We start from the raw sequence: 15,915 nt of genomic DNA on the forward strand, positions 1-15,915 counted from the left end.
GATATGATTGGGTGAGCCATACAGGTGAATAAAGTTAGATTGCTACGACTCGGTGTAGCACAGAGATCTCTCTACATGGTAGAGAAGTGGACTAGTACACCTGGGATAAATGGGGTGTTAGGATTTGAAGTTACTGCATTGTGATTTGAAAGAGCAAATTGGGTCTCAATGTTTTATCTGTGACTAGATAGTACACATCACAGTTCTGTGTGCATGAGTGCTGTGAAAGAGTGAAGCACATGGTGGCTCATTCAATAGGTACTATAATTGTATGGTACGCTTTAGAGCATTTTGAATGATGTAAATGGGTAATGAATTTGTGCGTCCTTCTATGCTTGGGAAGGTGTGACTACATGGCAATGTAAGTGTACTCAGAGGGGTTCTATTTAAAGGTATTAACTGGTTGGTGCACAAAGCCGTTCTTTTGACTGGCTGCTGTAACAGGTGTTTAAATGTGGATGCCTGCTGACTGGGTGGCGTACATGGGAGTTTAATGTCTAGGCGCTGGCATTGGGTGGTGCACAAGAGCAGTGGATTTTGAAATTGATGATGCAAGTGGGTTAAAACTTTGGGCACAATTGGATTTCAGTGTGGGTGCTCTGACTTGTGCACTGGGGTTGTATGTGTGTTTGATTAGACTGGGGGGTGGAACATGAGCATCTAAGTGACGATATTGTGCCTGGGTGGGCAATTGCTTAGTATTTCTGGTTACTAAGCACCGTTGAAAATAATTGACCCTAACAGCACTTTGACAGGAAAGATCTAGTAAAGTTTTGAACTCTCCTAAAGTTAAACTGATCTCCATTAGATCTCACGTGAAATTGAAAATGTACTCCCTGGATGTTGACTGAAACATTAGAAGATCAATACATTCATTACATTGGCAGTACATACCAATACGACAGCCGAAACATCTGCCTGACTGAAGGAGTAGACTTTCTGGGCGAGGTCAGCAATTCGCCTATTCGTCTAGTGTATGGCAGCCTGTAACTGATATTCCATTCAAAGAGGTCTGCTCTGTTGCAGTTTTCTGATTTGCTTTCTTGCCTTGTTTGCCATTTTATTTGACTGGCTCTTTGTGCTGGCTTGATATTTTAGGGTCACAGGTTTAGGGGTAATTTACTCAAGATTTGGTTACTTGCAGGGTTTTTGGCATGTGCGGTTTGCTCTAAAAGTCCACATGCTTCCATGCTAAAGTCTCAAACAATACCATACTTGTCAACCCAACCGCATTTGGCTGGTATTCATGCACCTGACAAAATAACCAGATAGATTCAATGTAATTACCTGCTTTTGCAACTTACGTTACCCTCCCCAAAAAACGTTTATTCCCTATTGACCTTAATGGGATCGCCCTCTGAAGCACCTGACTTCACCTACATTTTCGAGACAAAAGGCTGACAGGCAGTAACCCGGTTTCTCCTGAGGAAAATACTGTAACCCTACATTTATAACAGTAGGGCTGTAGAAAAACACTGAGAGTTTATTTACAGGTTGGTAGAGAGACTAGGCTTAGTGGAGTTAAAGTGTGGTCATGTCTGGTATCTTATTCCTGGTGTGCGTCTGCTGGCTTTACCAATACAGTTCTCGCCAACTATCAGATGAGGCTGTGAAGCACTTTTCACCCCGCCTGGGTCTGTCTCCTAGACTTTTGATTTAAGCTGATCTGGTGAGCAGGTTCACGTGCCTCTGTCCTGTTGATTTAGGACAAGGGTAAATATTTTATCATGTCAGAGGTAACAACTGCTTCGGCGCGGGGAGGGTGATCAAATCTACATGAACAATACTTTATTACAAGGCAAATGGGGTTTGAAGTAAGAGATTACCAATCCCGTCCTATATCATGCTTCGTTATAGTTTCCCCAGCACACAGTCATTAAACTGAATTCTTAATAGTCAAATGGAAGTTTCAGAACAGGCCGAGAACTGTGTAGTCTACTGTTTGCTCAACCCTTGAGGGTGAGCTTGTTAACATCAAAGTTCACTCACTTACTTTATTATGGTGAGGGCGTGCTTCTCACCAGTGGGTCTCTCTCGATCTCGAGTCGACTCAAGGTTGAGGCTGGGCCACAACCGCGGGGCCACAACAGCACACATGCCAGGCCCAGTGAACGCATGCAGGCCGGTCTACACTCCAACTCCCTCAGTCAGACAGACTCAGACTGCGCAGCGTGACTCCAGTCCACTCCGTCCGAGTGAGCCAGCCAGAAGAAGTAAGTCCCGGCTCGGTCGGGGTTCTCAGAGTGGGCTGCGGTGTAACTGATCGCTGGCTGTCGGACTGTCTGTGTCGCAGCAAGCAAATCCTTATCCATCAATTACCAGCCGCATGCACAACCAATTCACAGCCGGGCCAGCTCACTGACACTACTGTCTGCCCAAGGAAGCCCAACGACGCTCCGTCCGTCTCCCGCCTGCCAAGAGAAAGCACGTGGTGCGTTAATGCTGCATTTAAAAGCACCGTGCGGGGCTGGCTGAAATTGATGCCCAGGACTGTCATTGGTAGTGCTTTCGTCCGCTACAAGATTGATGGTCCTGGGACCACAAACACAGTACTGCCGGTCCAGCGCTCCGCCACTATGCTAGGGTGCAACATTTGCAAGCAGGTGCGCTTGCACTTACAACATACACATGTGCTGCTCAGCCGCCGCATGTGTGGTTGGGGCCATGACTGCAAACATCATCATGGACAGTCGCGCATAGACTGGCTGGGTCCTCCTCCAATCATACCTCAGCCATCAGCGTGCTTTGTGCACTCATTTGCCAATCCTGGACCTTGCCCAACCTGATAGGCACAGACTCGTCGTCGGCGCCACCCCGCTCGTATTTTACGCACAGTGAGCTTGTATCCGCCAAAATAAAAGGCCTTCGCCAGGTATGGGATTTCCCCACACAAATGGGAAAAATGTCGCCCATTTGTGCGGGAAATAGCCCAATCTGGCAACACTGAAGGAAACTGACAGACGCACGCAACGTAAAGCAGATAGCAATGGGAAGGGGCCACTCTATATTCGTCTACACAGTGCCACCTGGCGGTCCGAGGGCCGCACCACATCTGCAGCCTCTCAGCCTGCCCCATTAATACACCACCACTTAAGGAGCGCAAAAGCGGTCCTGCGGCCAACCAGTAATTACATAAGTACCAAAAGCAATACTAAGCGCTCCCGCAGTCTAATTAACATTGCACATAGCCAATAGCATTAAAATAAAGGCATTTCATGTGAGAGAAGGGAGCAACACATATCTGTGGCTGCAGAGCTGCGACGAAAAGAGGCAGCATGGATATTGACAAAGGACTATGTTGGGACTGCCTGGCTTTCATTGGATATTGTTTCTGATATGCCCCAAAGACTTTTGGGAATTAGAATTCTTTTCAATAAGCTAATGTTAAAATGGCTGCTGTTAAAATTTGATGCAGCGAAGTAAAGACTTAAAGCATAATCCGAGCCTCCTGTCCTGACATAGAATTTATATGAGACTAGCATTTTAACAGGCGCAGGTAAAGAGGGAAATGGGCCTAAAATTTGCCCTTATGGAAGGATCAGCGTTAGCTTTTTTCAGAATGGGAATCAAGACTGCAGCTTTCTAAGAGTCTAGAAATCTGGATGTGACATAGAAGTCAGCAGCGAACACATTGTTTGAATTAAGTGTAGGAGCCCCTAATTTTAGGATAGAAGGGGGACAAGGATCGTTTAAAAAACCGGATGAACAAGTATTTAGCAGGGACGCCATTTCCAGGCTGGAAAACTGAGCACATTTCTTAAGCTTGGTACCCACAAAAAGAGTCCCTGGCTTGTAGATTGGGTACCCTGCGGGCTCAAACCTAGTTTGAATTGATTGGAGTTTGTCCTTAAAATAACCAGCCAGCTTCATAACTAGATTGCATTGAATTAGCTGTAAGTGCAGCCACTTTAGGGGAAGACGTAGCTTAGTGGACTTAGATGAAGATTTAGCTTTCTCAGTCAGTCAGTCAAAATTAACTGTATTCTGCTAATTAAAGCCATAAAAGTACAACAACAAAAAAGAAGAGGGACATTCTGCAAACATTATAATACATGGATATATGGTCCATAGTCAGTTAAAGTCCCATCGTTTTAACAACCATAAAACAAACATATAGAATAAATAAGTAAACAATAAAACCAAAAAACAATTAACAATCATCATAAAATCCTACTCAACACGAAATTCATGGTCTGCTGCCCCCTTGGGGAACAACAAAATAGGATACACACCATCGTATAATGTGACAATTCATACATAATTAGAACACACATCATAAAAACCATGACAAGAAAAAAGAATACATGAATAAAAGATCAGCCCACCATGGCATAATTAGACCTGAGAGTCCAAAATAAAATTTGCACAACATACACTTGCTCGTATTTACAATTAAAAATAAGAAGAATTCATATTAAACAAGACTGCAACATACAGAGAATAAAAATATGTTCTTTAAAAAAGAAAAAAAATAATAATTACATAACATGATTAGGAACAGTATCCGCAGGCTGACTCAAGGGCAGCCTATTCCTATGTCTAATCGCCCCCATTAGGAAAGTGGCTACCCCAAAGCAGACCATAGGTGACGCTAGCGTTTGTAAGTAGACCAATGCCGGCCTAATCTGTACAAGATTGCAACCTCTAAGCAAAGGGAGGATAAACTTTCTGCGCAATAGATTGTAATAAACACAGAAAAACGTTATATGAAGAGTATCTTGATCCAAGAAGTTGTCACAGGGGCAGGGATTTAATGTGCCCTCTTTAAAGTAACCTTTAGGGAAGGCAAGTAACCAAGGAACCATATTCAATCTAAATCTTGTCAAAACAAAAAGATGATAAGGTTTATTTATATAAGATACATATGGTTGCATCTGTTGGCCCGAGGTCAATGTGACAAATCTTCTCACCTTAGGTTTTTTCAATTCGTTCTCCTCCCTTAATCCATTTCGTCTGTCTAACAACTGCTGCTTGAGGTCTCTAATGGCCAGTTTACCTAATGCTATAGGACTCCACAATAAGTCAGGGCAGCCAAGAATTTCCATCTGATCCTTAATGTATTTCATCCAAGGAATGTCTTAACACCTTTTCTAAGGTAAGACAGTCTCAGATGATCAGTTGGTTCAAGTTTGGGGTCGGTTGGGCCCAGATTCTCAGCCAATGTAATAGAGGCACAACCGCAATCTGATCAGAAATAAAACCCGCTCCCAGTTCCTCATGTATGTTAAAGATTGGGGTGGATGCGGGGACCGAGAGCAGTTTACGCATTTCTCGGCCCCTTGAATTTCTTTCACATCTGTATAACCCCAGATGTCACTGCCGTAGGTCGCCATGGGATCACACTTAGCATTATAAATCTTCATAAGTGCAGGGAGTGGTTTTGAACCTATTCTTTTTGCAAAGTCTAGAGTAGCCCCCGATGCTCTAGCTAACACATTCTTTTTATGCGCACGCTGCGTGCACCATGAGCGTTGATCATCAAAAAGAACCCCTAAATAGGGAAAAGCAGGGACTTTTACTAACTCAACTCCCTTGCAATAGAATTTAGCCTTCGCTGCCTTCCTTGAGCCTATGGTCATGGCATGCGATTTTTTAAAAATTAGTAATTAAATCCAGCGACTCCATAAAATCTATAAAACAATTTAAAAGCAGTCGCAGCCCCCTTGCAGTTCTGGCCACCAAGACCGCATCATCGGCATACAGAAGCGCCAGAATCCAGAATCATTTTGGTGCCGGCTCTAGGTATATCTTTACAACAGGAAGCCAGAGAATCCCCTAATTTATTAATATAGAGAGTGAACAGCAAGGGGGCCAATCTGCACCCCTGCCGAACCCCTCTTTTTACTGACCAAGAATCAGTCAGGGTGCCATCTTCATTAAAACGTACTGCCGCTGTTGTGTTTTCGTGGATGGCAGCCAGAAATGAAATTAGATCAGCATCTAGCCCTATATCTTGAAGAATCAACCACAGCTTTGACCTATTTACAAGGTCAAAGGCCAAGGTTAAATCCATAAAGGCCAGGTGGAGATCCCTGCGCTTTGCGACTGTATACTTACCTATCACCAAATGGAGATTAAGGCATTGGTCCAGAGTGCCCTTCCCCTGCCTAAAACCATATTGGAGATCGGAGACTATACTTGCTTGGTCAAGCCACTCTGTTATACGTGCCAAAACAACTTTCCCCATGATTTTGACCGCGGAATCAAGGAGGGAAATGGGCCTGTAACAAGCCGGATCATCCCTTGCCCCCTTTTAAAAAACTGATATAATAACCGCCTTTGCCCATGACGGGGGAAAACCAGACACACAAGCTGCATTAAAAACATGAGTTAAGATCTTAGCCCAAAGCTTGGGGTCTGCCTTGTAGAGATCAGCCGGTACTCCATCAGGACCTGGAGCTTGATGTAGATGTAATCGCTTTATGAACTTCATCAGTTGTAAAAACAAGAGGGGAGCCTACTAGACCAAGAGCGGATTTCTCTGTGGAAACCCCTGAGGTTGTGTCACTATACATTTTTCCAAAATTTTGCACCCACATCTCAGCGGAAACTAGAGCGTCTTTAATGGAGTTTGGTGTATCGTCAAACAAAGGACTGTTTACAACAGACCAGAATCTAGAACAGTTGGCCAGCACACTGGCTTGGCTGAGCTCCTCCCAAGCCATCTCCCTTAGTTGCCTTTTCCTACTCTCTACTGCAAGTTTATAAACCTTCCTTACATTTTTGACCCGTGATGCCACCCTTGATTTCCTTATGGGTGGTCAAACAGGTGTTGTCAAAACATTTTTTATATTTTGAGCACCTTGGTCTACTGGCTATAGTTAAATTAGAGACATCCTGCTTTACGATTAGGTCAAAGGCATTAAGAACGGATCTTGGTTGGGAATCCTGGTCTGAGCAGATCCTAAACTCCTGGGTGCAATTAGTGAACAAGCTAACAAAAAAACTTTCAGGGGTAATCCTTTCCCACCTCACTCTACGAGCTTATCTTTAGGAGCAATATTAGCGTTAGTGAGCTGATTCATGATCCTTCCCTTATTGACAGCATTTATGTTAAGGTCCAATATTAGTGGGTTATGATCACTAACAACATTTTTTATTACACTTTGTCTACCTATTACCGACAACAACGCAGATGATACCAAAATATGGTTGATTATACTTTGACAACCATGACCAACATACATAGGTATGGGAACTGTCCTGTCCGATTGTTCGAGGCAAGTCAAGTTATGAGCTGATAAAATACTTTTTAAGAAAATACCAGACGAGGTATGTTCAAAATGGTTTAGCCCCTGAGGGCCATATTCCTCCTCCAGCCTGGCTGAACAGTTAATGTGGTAAGTATGAATGTTAAAATCTCCCAAAACTAATGTCATAGTGTGCTTCTGAGCTATCTCCATAGTTTTCTAAAAAGGCCGTAAGAGCCCTAAGATGCTCTGTCTCTTGAGTTCTAGTAAAAGAATTGTAAAAATTAACCACTAGGAGGGTTGGTAAATTCTTCCCTCACAATTCGACTGCTAACAGGTGAGGAGAACAGGAATTAATCAACTTTGCAATATAAGAGAGCTTAAGATTGATCATCAGTAATAGCCCCCTGCCCCTGCTCTGCCCATGCTGGAAGGTATAGCGAATTTACAAAAAGATATAAACCCATCCAGGTAGAAATGGTCATTAGACTCCCATGTTTCCTGTAGGGCTATAGTGTGGTGTGTAGTAAGAAAAAGTTCGCAAGAGACATCACCCTTTTTTGCCTTTAGGCCGGCAATATCCCATGTCAAAACTTTCATTATGTCATCATCAGTTATAATCGGGATAAAACCGGAATTTACTGTATTAGCTGGGATAGCCTAAGATTGTTGATTCAAGGAGCAAGGAATAGTGGAATTCAGCAAACTGACCATGGGAACAAGAATTTCTGCATCCGGTCTTTCAGAAAATCTATCTAAGATAACAGGTGCTACATCAGGAAGAGGTAGTCAGTCTTGGGCATCCATACCAGAAAAGGCCTTAGCTTTCTCAATTTTACAGGTAAAAAACAAAAACTTCACTAGTTAGATTCTCTTATAATAGATTTTTAAACTTTCAACATACTTCTCTTTGTCAGACGGGGTCAGGAATAGACGCCATTTTTTCTTCAATTATTGGCAGCGTCTGTTCAGAATGAAAAGATTTTGAGTAAACCAAGGAGATTGTTTATCCCATTCTGCGGATTTTGTGGATTTATAGCAGAGGATCTGTCTAGGTCAAGAACCCCTGGAATAGAGACCCCATAATTTTCGAGCCCAGTTACTCGGCTGTGTATAGAGGTCCCAAGCCTCTGTTGCGCTAAATTACTTTTGGGTTTGTATCTTGGCTCCAGAGGATGCTAGCATGTTTTGAAATTATATTTTAATTGTTTGCTACAGACATGTACATTCAAACCCTATTGATTGAGTGAATATGTATAGACCCCACCACCCAAAACAGGGTCTCTTGGTGCTGGTGTTAACAAATGCCTAAAATTTAGGATTGAGGTAGCGCTATTGATATCCAAGAGAAGTACATTTCACAGCATCAGGCAATCTCTGGAAATCTAATGGCCTGCTTGTCTTGTAAGAGTATATCTGGAAATCTTTAAAAGGAGCTTTTCCTTTCTGAGCCGCTGTCACTGAGAAACCTAGGAGGTGATATTGGATTTTAGGTTCTGAGGTGTCAATGTGTGAAGACACATTTACCAAGCATACCATCTTTAAAGTGTTAGAGTCAGAGATTTCAACCAGTTCAAAATTTTGCAGTAGAAACATGGCCTCCATTACGGATACCAGAAATGCCCCAAACAGTAGAAATGTGGGTTTGTTGCAGCTTAATCAAAAGATCCTTAGGAAGGGCAGTGCAAAGGTCATCGTTGTTGTCAAATCTTGCATTGACACCGGTTAGAAGTACATGGTTCTTTGGAGAAAGAAGTGGGAGAAGAGATCTCAGCCTGTTATTTTGAAAATAACATTTTTGACGACAGAATTGATATGGGGCTTTTTTAAAGTCATATCACTGAGAATATATTGAGTTGATTATATGTAATTTACTATGTCATCCTGTATCTGAGGTTCTGATCGCCACCACCTCCATGAATAAACCTTAGTCGCTCATCTTTGCTTCCCTGGAGAGTTAGGTGGCTAATTAATATGGCTGTTCTTAGCATATCAGTGACAAATGACATGACCTACACTGGACTTTGCCCAATAAACCCTTACTGCCTTAGGACCCCAAGGAAAGGCTTCACAGACTGTGTTGTTGTTACATAAAGTCAGGATTTGTTATCAGCTGTGGCATGGAACCAAAATGGGAATCATACCTCCATTTAGAAGTGGAATGACAAACAATTAGTGATAAATTAGGTATGCAACAATTACTGTGCCTGTTCTTGGCATACAAGTGAGTTAAAAAAAAATCTAAAGTTATCTTGGACCCACAGCTGAGATCAAAATGGGTGTTGAATCAAACAGAAAATTACTGTATTTGAAAGTTAGAAATAGAATCCTCACTGCTTGTGGTAGCAATTGTGAACAAAAACATCCCTCGAAGAGGAAATCATGACAAGAGTCAGTGACGACTAAGCAAATAAATCAAATAGTGTTTTGTGAACCAAATGAGGACCTTATCCTTTCAAATTTTACTTGAGCAAGTAGTCAAATCTTTTACCAAGGACAACAGACTTGAATGAGAAATTGACATTTCTTACATTACTTCACCCCAGGATAATCCTTTAGAGGAACTTCCTCCTACTGCTTTGGCCAAGCTTTGAGTACCTATCTTCTCTAACATTTGTTTATTTCTTTACTTCTTGCCTTTGAATGTTCAGTAGCATAAACATAATGCAGGTGTTTGTTACAGCGCTTTATGGAATAAGTGAGACAGTCCGTCGTCCTTCATGATACATAATAAATGAAACCAAATATTAGAGCCACATCGAAATAAGATCAATTTTTGAATGTATATGATAGCAGAACAAACTAAATTAGAGGACTGTTTAAGTAGGATTGGTAAGTGATTAAATAAGTCTAAGGAAAGCATTTTTTCAGTTTGGATTTGAGAGAGAGAAAGAACGAGTTAGTTTTGATTTTGATTGGGATGTTATTCATTATCTTGGGTGTTAAACCACCAATGATAAATAATCCTGTATTTGACAATATAGCAGCATTGTCTCTCATCCATTAATGGAGTTCATCTTAAAGTTTTATCCGCTAACGTTCTCTATACATGGAAGTTTGATGCATTATGACATGGATGTTAAAAGCCTTTGTGATTTCACTGGCACCTTTGAAATTTGGAACTAAAATGATGTAGAGATTGGGGAGAGCCAACTAAATATGCAGTAAAAAGAATTGTGCTCTGCCTGAAGGCTTCTTCACAGGTCAGTTTCTGGTTTTGTTTTTTATTGGCAGTGCCATAATCACCGCAACAACTAGTTACTAGTTGATCTCCCTCCACAAACTCCACTTTTCTCCGACTAGAGATAGCGTGCCTGGGACAAAATCAAGCTCTCCACCCTGATATCACAGGCATCATTTCAGCCACTCAGAGTACTCCACATGTACACATTTATATTCTGCTTTTCCCTCAACCGAGGAAGATATTCATTAACCCGTGTAGATTAACCCCAGTCCAGATTTTCACCTATCAACAACATTAATACATTCAATGGAGATTTGATGAGCGACCGTAAAATGTAATATTCTAATGATTACAGTTATAACTTCTACATTTGTTATCTTTGAAACTCTGCATCAATGCTGAACAGTAAGACCTTGCTTCCTCTTAGAAATACAAGGCCCTGGATCAGCAATCTCTTTTCTCAAAGGCGGATCCACAGCCAGATTCCACGATTAACTCGGTGGCAAGAAAGTATCATTCTGCTACTCTAAAAGTAGCAGTTCATCACGGAAAAAGCTAATGCCTCAACTCTGTAGGTGGGAATAAGTATGGCGTATCGGCTACTGCCATAAAAACTGCCACTATGAAAGTGAAAGTACCATGTCAGTAGTAACAGATCACAAAGTTGGAAGAATCTGCAGCTGCTTATTTCAAACCAGATCATAGGTGCAGCTGCAGATTCCTCCAACTTTGTGATCTGTTACAACTGTCATTCCCTATCCATTCGACAGTCTTCCTGACTGAGGTCCAAAGGCCTGAAACTTGAAGGGCAGAGACCTGTCCAAAATCTGCTTTTCTTTGAACCCACACTTCTTGGCACTCGTGCCGATGCAGGAATGCAGTGGATGAAGACCAAAATGGAAAATTTGAAAGCTGTAACCCCTGAAAAGAAAAATGAGTACAAAAAGAACTACAGACGTTATGATCACTGGTTCATGCTGCAGTAGGTTCAAGCCCTTCAGTGTCCTGAGCATCATCAGAAGTCATACCAACTTAAAAAAAACACGAGAGGCAGAGGTGGCCAACAATCATCAGTTGCCATAGGAAATCCCCAGGCAGGAGGATAGCAGTAACTACACCCTTACCCTTCTCCTGCACCTCACTTAGTTGAAGTAAGCATCATGAACCACTCTGAAGAGTGGCTAAGCATCACAAAAGACAGATGAGTGTTTAATATTTTGCAGCTTGGCTTTTCTCTGAGATTCACATCATCTCCAGCGATTCTTCCAAAGCAGTTTTCCCATTTTGAGCTGGAAAAGCCTCAACAAGAGGTCACCACTCTTCGGACCAATCTTAACAAAGAGAAAAACTTTATTTTGTTATACTGTTAATTTGTGATTTCCAAACATGGACTGAAGCAAGAATTCAGACCCATTGTGTACATGGAAATAGCAAAAAAATAGATAAAGAAGGAGAAATTCCTGATGCTAACCTTTTTATAAAAATGTATCCACAATTCAAACAAAGGGATACAATATGTTCAGTAGTCAGGTGCATACTTAAAAAAAAAAAATATATATAGCAATGTGAAACTTGCAAACTACAATCAATAGAGGGCACAGAGTCCCCATCTCATGCATATTCAGTAACCAGGGTGCTTCCATGTTTCAATATTGCAGAAATATCAAAAGTTCCTGACTTTTTTTATTTTATTGAAAATCTGCATTACCAATTGGACTTTCCATTCAGTTTCAAACCCAACCCAAGGACATTATCATAGTGCATAATGATACTAGCCACATATCTGAGAATAGTTTTTAAAAAAAAATCCACCCAGGTTTATACGACTGGCTGATAAAGACATCAGAGTCGCAAGAAGTCTTACCACATTTTTAGTAAACTCTAGATGTTTTGAACTAGCTTGGTCTATAATTCGACCAAGCCAAGTGTACTTCCGTACCAGGAGAGTGCTTCACTTCTTGTAAATGGTGCTTTACATGCCAGCAGTTAAAGTGTATCCTTCGGAGGAGAGACTGTTTTCTATCCTGAAGTGCCAATCTTCCAAAGACATTGCAAGTAATTGTTAGATCTCTTCCCTACTAGGCTCCGTGACATCCTGATTTTCCTTGTACATTACACTCATTTCCTCTTGAGACCACTTTACAGTGTCTGGAAAATCAGTGGTTCCAGTACTCAGACTAGTGGGATTGCAAACTAATTCTCACCCTGGCAGCAATACTTTCTGCTCTGTAGTGGTGCAAGGGCAAAAATCTCCTCAGAGTAGTCCCATATTATCAAGACGTTCGTAATCAAACTGTGGTAACAGATACCTCCTTAATAGGATGGAGAGCTCAGATGGATCATTCTAGAGTATATAGGACCTGATTTGACAAATAGAACCGGTTTCATATCAAGCTGCTAGAGATGTGGAGTCCACCCGGCTCTCAGATATTTTCTCCCATTAATAAAAAACTGTTATTTGCATCTTCTGATGACAATACGACAACATTGCATAAACTAAACAAGCATGTAGAGTCCAGATCTAGACTGTGGGTTCTTGAAACACAAGCAATTATCATAGCGAGAGACTTGCAAATCACAGCAGCAGTTTACTTTCTAGAAGTTCAAAAAGTCACTCGGCAGGATTATCCAAGCAATTCATAAATGGGTCATAAATGACAAAGTGCTACATGGAGTCTTCTATGCCTGGCGCTATCCTCAAACTAAATGTATTTGTGTATTCAGAGAACAAGTAATTCCCATACTTCTCCAGCATTTACCAACCAGGAGCAAAGGGGGTTGTCTTTTCTGTAGATCGGCCACAAATGTTTCTGCTGATACACCTGATCCCATCAGTAATCATCAGACTGAATTTTCCTAAGAGATGGTGATCCTCGTAGCGCCAAAAAGTCCACATTAGTGGTAAAGTATGTTTTGTTAAAAAAGCAGTGTCTGGTTTCTAGCATATTTAGGCTGCAGCCTGTTTAGTTATATTGGTCTCTTTTTTCCTTTTCTTTTAAACAAGGTTTGTGAAAGAGTTTTTCTTGTCACTGTTCTTTATTTAGTTGCTATTTTAACTTAAAATTGCCTGCCTGTTTTTAGAGAAGATATCTGGCTGTCAATTTGTTTTAATTTGTTGAAGAAAAATATGACTTTTCTTGGGAAAACAAAAACATTTTGGTCAAGTACTCCTGGATACCTTACTTGAAAAGGACATTTCAGTGCTCAGGATTTCAGTGGAAATTCCCTTGACAGAGAGAAAAGATTACAGATAAGAAACCTTTATTTTCTGTAGACAGAGGTGTCTGATTTTCCCTCACCTCCGCCTAGAGTCAATAAAAAACATAAAGACAATCAAACCTTGTAAAAGGAATAGTTTGACCAGTCAAACTCAGAGCCTACAGAGAAGGGTGCTACTAGATCCTACTTCCAGAAATTGAAACCAGGTTGATATCCTGTGCCAAAACCAAACTTTGCTGTGTTTCTTCTTCTTTCTGCTGTAACCATTGTTGTGGGGAATTATGCTGGGATTATTGTCTTTCATACTTGTAAACCTCCATCCATGAATGAATCTCATCTCCCTGTTCATTGCATCTGCATTTGTTTGCATTTATCAGATTTTTAACTACCATGGACCACCTGTCAGGTAGCCTAAAATAATGGGTGGATTGTATTAGCTTTTGTTCAACGTAGTGGAAGAATATGTGAATAATAGTCGAAATAAAAAAAAGTAATTTTTCACGAAAATACGTGTGTATTTTCTTGTATCCTGGAAATCTTAGGGCCTTGTTAGTGAATTCACAATTTGTGTTTGTTGTAGGATCTGTGCACTGTGTGAATGAGAAAGGCAGGACAATGCAGGCACTGTGCACAGACAGTCCAGTGCGAACACTGCTCTTCATTGAGAAGAAGGACGTGTTGGTAGTGGTGACAGAAAACCTGTTGCTGGCCCAGTATAACATCGGCCCAGAAGGTGAAGCCGAAGAACTTATGAAGGTACGGTAGATGATGTGGTAGAGGAGAAATGGCATTAGAAGTCAATGGTTACATGTAGAAGTACACATGGAATTGTGATCAATGCATGGTTTTGTTTTGTGCTAAAGCTTTAGGTACTTTTATTTATTAGTTTATTGTTTACAAACATTTCTGTGTTCTGTTAGTTTGATTTCCTCATTTACCTTGAACCTCAGTTAACTCCTTCAAATGGTTGGGAAAACAACAAATGGTGCCACAAATAATCCACATACACACCACTACGCTCTCTCCTGTGACATTATCCCATAGATTATTCCTTTTTTAGCCACATTTATGTTACTTTTTCAAAATGAGTAACCTAATATTGTAATACAATAATGAATTCAGGTTTTCAAGAACAACTTCTCGTCAATTAATCTCAAAAACAGGAAATGTCTACACATGATGCTAGGCAAGCTTCCAGCACCAAATGTATCACTCAAGTCCCCACTATTCATTATAATCTATACACACAAGTGTATGTATGATGATGAGTGCATGAATGGCAGCAGAGAGAAATTGAGCAGGAAAGTGTAGAAAAGAAATATAAAACAAGGAAAAATACAATAAAAATAGAAACATGGAATAAAGGAAGAAGAAAGGGGATGGTAAACATTCTTGAGTTCTGTGTACCCCACTTGATGAATCATGTCTCTGTCTCAAACTTCCATACTGCTACTTATTTCCATTACTTCTTACTTTACATCAAAGCTGGTTTGCCTGCCTCAGGATGGTAAAGCCTTAGTAACATGCATTAATTAGCGTGGGAAGATTCAGCTCAGTTGTCTAGCCCCTACAACCCTTACAGTCTTAGTCATACTCCTATAGGAACAGCCAAGCCTGAACTCCCAGCCCAAGTCTCCTCCAGATAGGAACATAAACAATCCCAGACCGGTTTCAACCTACTTAGGTCTTATCACTGCGAAATAGCAAGAGTCCTCTGGCCACGGGACCCATGTATGCACATACCCATTGCGCTTGTGGCATCTACTGCAAAAACAACAAATTAATGGAAGGAATACTTGAATTAATCTCAGCCACTGGCGATTGGTCTGTGCCATATTCCAAACCATAGTTTTTCACCCACTGTGCCATTCTAGACAGTGACCAGCATTATGGTGATCAGTCTTGGTCCTGCTCCAATTTAACAGTCCAGTCTGAACTGCCAGGCCAGTTTCCCCTCCTGAAGGGAACACAAGTAACTCCAAACCGGTTTCAACCTACTTACGTCTCATCAATGAGGCATAGTTTGAGCCCTAAGGCACAGTGAGCACGGGACCTATGTTTGGGCATACCCGTTGCACTTAGGACATCTACTTCAAAAACATCAAGGTATTGGAAGGAATGCTTGAATTAATGTCAGCCACTGGCGATCGCTCTGTGCCGCATTCCAGACCATCATATGTTCCCCACTGTGCCATTCTAGACAAAGTCCTGCCTTACGCAAATAAGTTTTTATCCGTCTGGAATAGGAATATTCCAGGCTGACCTGCCAGTCTAAGTTCTTTCCTGATGGGAGCACAAGCAACCTCAGACCAGTTTTGACCT

General features: G+C 41.3%; 1 protein-coding gene and 1 long non-coding RNA gene across 3 annotated transcripts in view; one reads left to right on the forward strand and one right to left on the reverse strand.

The window, feature by feature from the left end:
• The window catches only part of LOC146789893 (uncharacterized), a 454,764-nt gene extending 452,076 nt beyond the window's left edge, over positions 1–2,688 (reverse strand). The window contains exon 1 of the long non-coding RNA XR_014969491.1: positions 1,994–2,688. This is a non-coding gene — a long non-coding RNA (uncharacterized LOC146789893). The remainder of the gene's footprint in view (positions 1–1,993) is intronic.
• IFT140 (intraflagellar transport 140) overlaps positions 1–15,915 on the forward strand; it is a 1,808,590-nt gene that overhangs the window by 485,179 nt on the left and 1,307,496 nt on the right. For both annotated transcript variants that reach the window (XM_085628169.1, XM_085628168.1), the window contains exon 6: positions 14,174–14,349. In XM_085628169.1, the coding sequence (XP_085484295.1) occupies positions 14,174–14,349 (176 nt within the window). The remainder of the gene's footprint in view (positions 1–14,173; positions 14,350–15,915) is intronic.

The sequence above is a fragment of the Triturus cristatus genome, chromosome 10, assembly GCF_964204655.1.
Source record: "Triturus cristatus chromosome 10, aTriCri1.1, whole genome shotgun sequence".
In the NCBI taxonomy this organism is placed as follows: Eukaryota; Metazoa; Chordata; class Amphibia; order Caudata; family Salamandridae; genus Triturus; species Triturus cristatus.